The sequence below is a fragment of the Eublepharis macularius genome, chromosome 7 (assembly GCF_028583425.1).
Source record: "Eublepharis macularius isolate TG4126 chromosome 7, MPM_Emac_v1.0, whole genome shotgun sequence".
Lineage (NCBI taxonomy): Eukaryota > Metazoa > Chordata > Lepidosauria > Squamata > Eublepharidae > Eublepharis > Eublepharis macularius.
In genome coordinates, this window is record NC_072796.1 from 102,667,220 (window position 1) to 102,674,161 (window position 6,942).

The 6,942-nt window shown below is 40.7% G+C and overlaps 1 protein-coding gene across 1 annotated transcript; it reads right to left on the reverse strand.

The window, feature by feature from the left end:
• Positions 1–728: 728 nt before the first annotated feature.
• On the reverse strand, positions 729–5,943 carry LOC129333346 (myelin P2 protein-like). Its single transcript, XM_054984928.1, has 4 exons — positions 5,764–5,943; positions 3,394–3,566; positions 2,453–2,554; positions 729–985 (listed from the first exon to the last, which is right to left on the reverse strand). The coding sequence occupies exons 1-4, from the start codon at positions 5,834–5,836 to the stop codon at positions 935–937; spliced, it is 399 nt and encodes a 132-aa protein (XP_054840903.1). The 5' UTR covers positions 5,837–5,943; the 3' UTR covers positions 729–934.
• Between the last annotated feature and the right edge of the window lie 999 nt (positions 5,944–6,942).

A 6,942-nucleotide genomic window follows, 5' to 3' on the forward strand; every position in this document is an offset into this window, starting at 1 on the left:
AGCCCGCCATTGCTGTTCTGGCACCTGAAAAGGTGCAAGGGAGGGAGAGAAACAAGCACTCCTGGGGCTGCTGTGCCTCATGCACTCTCCAGATTGGAGCCTCATAATAATGTTAAAAGAGCTACAAATACTTCTAGAATGGCACTGGTGGCCACAGGATGGATCCATGGCTGCTGCCACTTGTTGTTTGGCCCTGGTTCTGAGGAAAACAAGCGCTAGACTATGGATGCTTCCAGAACAAACATCCTTCTTGCTCTTCCAGTGATGCTCTTTTTTAAAAAGATCATCACTGCTCCTTGGAAAGGAGATCTAGTTTGGCCTCTGCTTAATTAAGACATAGTATGGCCTACTTCTTTGCAACTGACTGTAGATCATAAATAATAAGAACCACCCCCTGCTGGATCAGAATAATGGTCCATCTAGTCCAGTGTTCTGTTTCCCACAGTAGTTGAACAGATGCCTCTGGAAGGCATAATAGCATTTAGCATGGAGACCAAAGTTTCCCCTGTATGTTGGAACACAGAAACTGGTATTCAGAAGAGCACTACTTTTGAGTGTGTTCCTTGGAGGGATGCTACTTCCAGCTTGCCTCCAGTTAGCCATTGTGTGTCATAGCCATCAATGGACCCACTCTCCATATTGACACAGTGCAATTTATTGTGGATTCTATAGCAAATATTGCAGGATCAGTTCTAAAATGTTACTAAACTGAAATAACATACACCTGATTCTTACATTTGTAAGCATTTATTGAATCACTAATACTTTCACACTACTTGTACAGTGGGTTGTGAAACATATCTTTATAGCGTAGTTACTCCTCTGTAATAGGAAATTAAGAACATGAAAGAACATGATGGATGACCTAATTTTCTCCAAAGAAATAATGTGGATCTTAAGACCTAATTCAGTCTATTGAAGACATGGAGATTCCTCACATTCTCTCATAGACTCGTCTGCAGGTGATGTTTTTCATGATGCATTCCTAAAACACAGAAAAAGATAATTGGGGTATCTGAATTAGTCTTATCTAAAGCTTTTTAAATTGTTGTACTAGATCCACCATCCTCAAAAATATTTGCATTTACAGTAGTTTGCTCAGAGAATACAGTCCATCTGCAGGCGGTATAAGATGCCAAGACTTATAATAACTGATATTGTGTGTAGTGGCTAGTAATAGCATTTGCATTTCCAGTTTTGTATTTATTTACTTTTAAATGTTTATATCACCATTCTCTCTAACCTGATGTTAAACCTGGGGTTTAGAAACCTCTCAGTGTGGTGTAGTGGTTACAGTTTTGGACTAGAGCCTGGGGAGCTGGGGTTCCCACTCAGCCAGGAAGGTCACTTTTCAGTTTTCACTTTTCTCAAGGAAACCTGAACATGTGGTTCACTGAGGAATGGATGCACACAGTCACTTCCAGGGCTTTTTTTCAGCAGGAACGCAGTGGAATGGAGTTCCGGAACCTCTTGAAAATGGTCACATGGCTGGTGGCCCCGCCCCCTGATCTCCAGAGAGAGGGGAGTTTAGATTGCCCTCCGCGCCGCTGAGCAGCGTGGAGGGCAATCGAAACTCCCCTCTGTCTGGAGATCAGGGGGTGGGGCCACCAGCCATGTGACCATTTTCTCCAAGAGCAACCCACTGAGTTCCACCACCTCTTTTCCCAGAAAAAAAGCTGATTGCAGAATGCACCTAATCATAATATGTGGAACAGTCTCGAGCATTTCTTTAGCAGGCTGGTGGGGAACAATTGTGAGCCCCTGACCTCCTTTTCAGCAGAGAACCAGTTTGAGGAAACTGGACACATCCATGTAGTAGCTGCCAGCAGATCTAAACCCCTAGATGGGCCTTCAATAGAATGGTTAGTATTTAGATCCTACCCAAAGCCACAAAAACAGACTAAAGAAAACAAAACCAAATACTACCCAAAGTCAGCATTTGCATTAAAGAGAGAATATATGCAAAAGACAGAAGTTTAAAACCAGCCAATCTTGATCCATCTTTAATTCAAAGTTGTTTGCATTGTTTCATTGTAAGAACAAATCCTGAACATTTTCTGCTTCTGAAATGTGTGGCTATGATTAGACCACACACCACCATTCAAACATGTTGGACCCAATCATTTAAATCGTGTTAATACAATGGAAGAGTTAGAGCCTAACCGTGTTACATTTTCCTTACTTCCACTCTAGATCTGCACAGTCAGGTGTCTGTTGTAAGTTCCGTGCTGGGAACTTAATTCCCAGTCACACATAGGTCCAATTTGGCTCAGGCCCACAAAGCGTAGAGAAAGGGTGATTAAGCTTGTGCCTTTTCCTGACCTGAAAGGGCCTTGGGTAGCCACTGTTTGCCCCTTTGTGCAGAGGTATGTGCAGCCCCTCAGCACATATGTTTTTCCAAATGGAGCAAGATTGCAAAAATGTCCAAAGTGACTAAAAGTTGTTGACTTACCACCACCATTTTCCCATCAACTAGTTTTCTTCTGATAGTTGATTCCTTGCCATTCCACTTCTGTACTTGAACCAAAGAGCCTTTTTCTAAGGTTATGACAGTCTGTAGGGATCCAAAGAATAAATCAAAATGTGATTGTCATGACTTAACCTTTGACATATTAAAGCCAGGGCCAGGGAAGCTGTTTAGATGAGGGAGTAAGGCAGTTGTGCATTCTCCTGTGGTTATGTGTCAGGTCTCTGTTCACTGGAAAGTACCCTACAAATTTTGGCACCCTGTCATTCAGTCAGGGAAGTCCAAGGATCTTTGTGTAAGGCACAATTATGAACGAATAAAAAGTCCAAATACATTAATAAATATAAATGCCAAAGGCTCAAATCTCTTTACTAAAGAAGAGGGTGGCCGTTTGATGACACAGCTATGGGAATATTAAAAAGTAACCACAACAAATGTTCTTACAATTCACAATGTTTTTTCAATTTATCTTGCAGAGGATCTGTCTTTCTCTACTACCACCACCCATCTTAAATGAAGCCTCCATACAACTAGTAAGTTTCACAAGATTTATGGCCCCTCTAAACCATATATCATTCCTGACTTGGATATCTCACGTTAGCCTGATCTCATCAGATCATGTAAGTTAAGCAGGGAACACACTGGTTAGTACTTGGATGAGAGGCCCCAAGGAAGTCCAGGGTTGTTACAGAGAGGCAGGCAATGGCAAACCACCTCTTGTTTGTTTCTTGCCTTGAAAACCCTACAGGGTCTCCCAAAGTTGGCTGTGACTTGAAGGCACTTTATACATATATACATGCATCGTATATCAAGTGATTTGGGTCTTGAGCCTGCCATGCACTCTAGTGAGCTGTGGTCTGAGGTTCCTCTTAAAGGGAAGAGAATATTTCTCACTTGGGCCATTGGACCAAACTGCAAAAAATTACCTTGGTTTTTCTGTCATCAGCTGTGGTTTCTTCAAATTCCTGACCCAACTTAAAAGTGATCTGTGTGCTTTTGAAGGCACTTTCAGTCCGGATGGTTACCACATCACCCTTCATGCTGATGATGACCTTAGGCTTGGCCAGGCTGCCAAGTTTCCGGGTGGCCAACCCTACACCTACAAATTAGACACCGAAAAACATTGTTACATGGGGGGCTGGGGGCTGGAATCTCTACTGTATTATACACATTACAAAACTCTTAGCACTAAGTATGTATCTGAAAGCTATAGGTAAATGGAAAACAGGCACATTGGATATATGACCAAAGGAGAACGTGTAGCTATTAGCTACAAATGTCCTGCATGGGCCTACCTTTTAATAGGCAGCTTAGGGCTTCTCATGTTATATCTTAAATAACAAAGGTGAACTCCTATGAACTTTACTAGTTGTTAAAAAGACAAGCAAATGCAGTCTCAGAAAGTCAATGTGCCCCTCTGGCTTGAAGTCAGTGGAAGACAAAATGGCTTTCACCGAGCCATTTCATATATGGCATTTTCCCCACTATGTAAGTCCAGTTCACACATACATGTATTTTACTTAAAGTGTCATTCTAAACAGTTACATCTTTCTAAGTCCATTGACTTTCATGGACTTAGAAGGGTACACCAAGATTTATGAGTGCATTGTTGATTTCCCATCCCTTGAGTACTCAGAGCTTGATGACTCCCTGTGGAATGCTTTAACTGATTTTATTGAAAATTATCACATTTGATCATTTTCAGTATCAAGAGATTTCAATTTGTGATGATTGATCTATGAGGCTCATTCACTCATTCACACATACAAGTGATAGCTAAATATTGTATCACCCCCAGTAATCTCTATTTGGGAATAATAAGCACATGTACCCTTGTAGATGAAATGAAACATAAGAATTTCTTTTCTTGTGAATAAACTGATATGAAAGTGTATGTTCCCAGTTTGACCTCTAATTGAAGTATTGCAACCTACTTAATGTGTGATGGTGTCCATATTTTCCCATACACAGAGTTATTTTGGTTGCGTAATGTTAGCTCTGTCTGTCTGTCTGTCTGTCTGTCTGTCTGTGACTTTTGAGGATATGTCGTTAAAATAGAACATAAATTGGGTTTAACAATGTGGCTAATAAATGACAGTTCAGTTTCAACTATTTCAGATTGTTGGAGCAGGTCTACTTGGAATTAAGTCCCCTGTTATTCAATGCATATTACTCCCAGGAAAGTGACTTTAGGATTGCAGCCACTGTGTGATGTTAAAATAATTCCAGATAATAATTCCAGGAGTGTTAATCTTTTGCAACAAAAGTAAACAGGAGTATAGAGGCAATTTAAAGATTAAGGAGGTTTTACTCTAGCATAAACTACTACTTGTTAATGGATTTACTCCAAGGCTTCAGTAAATACATGGAAGGGAAGATTACTGTTAATGCCCACCAAAATGCTGCTGAGGGTTGGGGGGGAGGGCCTTCCATATTATGCTAGATGATATGGGGTGTGTGTGCAGCAAGATGAGGAAACTCATCAAAATTGCTCCACTAATTCTTGTGCAAGCAGAGGATTTCAGCCAATTTCCTACTTTTTGCTGCCACCCCACCCCTCAATGCATCATATCTTCAATAGCTACTTTTGGAGTCCTCCAGCAGATGGTGAATTGAAAAAAATAATTTCTATTAATTGACAAAAATCACTTGAATTAATTCAGGCTTCACAGAATCTCTGGATCTAACCTGTTATCTTTTAAAATTCTCTGAGGGAAAGTACAAGATGCAAGAAAACAAATGCATCTGGCATGTAAATACTGGCCATTGTAAATCTTCATTTTCTGTTTCAGTAACTTTTCTAAATCTTAGTTTTTTGGAAAAGGTACTAGTCAAATTTGTATTTCAAGCATTTATCAGTTAAAGGGTACAAGGACTGAGTTTTGCTCCACAGGCATAATTCATACAGTGAGAGAAATGTTGAAAGCATATACTGTTATCATAATCAAACAAACAAAATTGCCAAAAACATCAACTGTGTATACTCAGTATTGTGTCTATCCAGTTACTGTGGAAGAAAACCAATTAACTAACAACAAAACTCAACAAAACAAAAATTGTATCATTGTGTTGTCACTAGCAGATGAAATTTCCCATTAAACAAGAAAAATATTTATTTCTCATCCATAGTGAAAGGAAAGACTTGCAGCACTGTTATGTCAGAAAAAGAATTCATCAATCTCCCCTTTCAATTCAAGATTCTTAAATTAAAAGCAAAAGCAAAGTGATTGGAAAGCCACAGCATACAAGAGAAAAGGATGGCAGTAGCAGCGATCTCTGAATCAAATATTTCTCACCCAGTTCTTTCATGTAATCATCAAAGTTTTCACTAGAGACAAGTTTCCAGGATCCCACAAATTTGTGGCACATTTTGCAAGTTTGGTTAAGCAGCACCTTCTCAGGAGAAACGCAGTGACAGGGCTCGAGGCAGAACGAGTATCTGAGGCACACTCATCTCAATGGAGCCTTTTAAAAAGATGTCCTAGTCGTCTATTGCTTAGAGCCACCCAATGCAACAGAACAACATCAGAGGCTAACAATGAGCACCTTGTCCCAACTCCCAAGCCATTCATGCCAATGTCAAATGCTAGCAGCATTGCGCCTGCCACTGACGCCTCTGCTATGACACAAGGGAGAACAGTTTGGAGGGTGTTATGGGTACCAGAATATGCACTTTCTGTTATTATGCCAGAAAAATAATCCAACACAATGCTATTGTGATGCCTCCTTAAAACAAGTTTGGGTTTTCATAGGTATCATGTGATTGCATGTAAAGGCCCTGTGTTCCAAATGGAAAGAAAGATTGTACAGTCCACAAGATAACATCATCATCACCATAACATTAGCTATATATCCCACCCTTCGGGACAACTTAATGCTACACTCAGAGCAGTTTACAAAGTGTGTTGTTATCATCCTCACAACAGTCACCCTGTGAGATGGGTGGGACTGAGGAAAGAGCTCTGAGAGAGCTGTGACTGATCCAAAGTCACCCAGCTGGCTTCAAGCAGAGGAGTGGGGAATCAAACCCGGTTCCCCAGATTAGAGTCCTGCCATTCTTAACCCCTACACCAAAGAAATGATAGGGGAGATAAGGTGGACTATAAAATATTTCTGAAAAATAGCAGCATAAAAATGTTGTGGTATCAAATCAGTGGAAAGACTGGTTTTCTGGATTTCCAAAACCAGAACTTGAACTGGCTGATCCCCAGACCACGGGTCCATTTACACAGCCATTTGAACTTGCAGCAGATGAATTTTTCAATACAGTCTGCTCAGCCATCAAATGTTCATCCTGTGCTTTCTCCAAGATGCTCAGGATGGCATACATGGTTCTCTGCCTCTCCATTTCATCTTAACCTTATGGACAGGTTAGGTTGAGAGAGAACAACTGTTGCAAAATCACCCTGTAAGCTTTGTATGTGAAATGGGGATTTGAACCCAGCTGCCTCCGGTCTTAGTCTAAACGCTAACCA

Excerpts from the sequence above, each read along its gene's own strand:
- LOC129333346 (XM_054984928.1), bottom strand. The coding sequence starts at position 5,836 with ATGTGCCACAAATTTGTGGGATCCTGGAAACTTGTCTCTAGTGAAAAC. Across the intron at positions 3,567-5,763 it reads TGATTACATGAAAGAACTGG|GTGTAGGGTTGGCCACCCGG; the intron begins GTGAGAAATATT and ends TCTAATTTGTAG. Across the intron at positions 986-2,452 it reads TTGATGGGAAAATGGTGGTG|GAATGCATCATGAAAAACAT; the intron begins GTAAGTCAACAA and ends TCTGTGTTTTAG.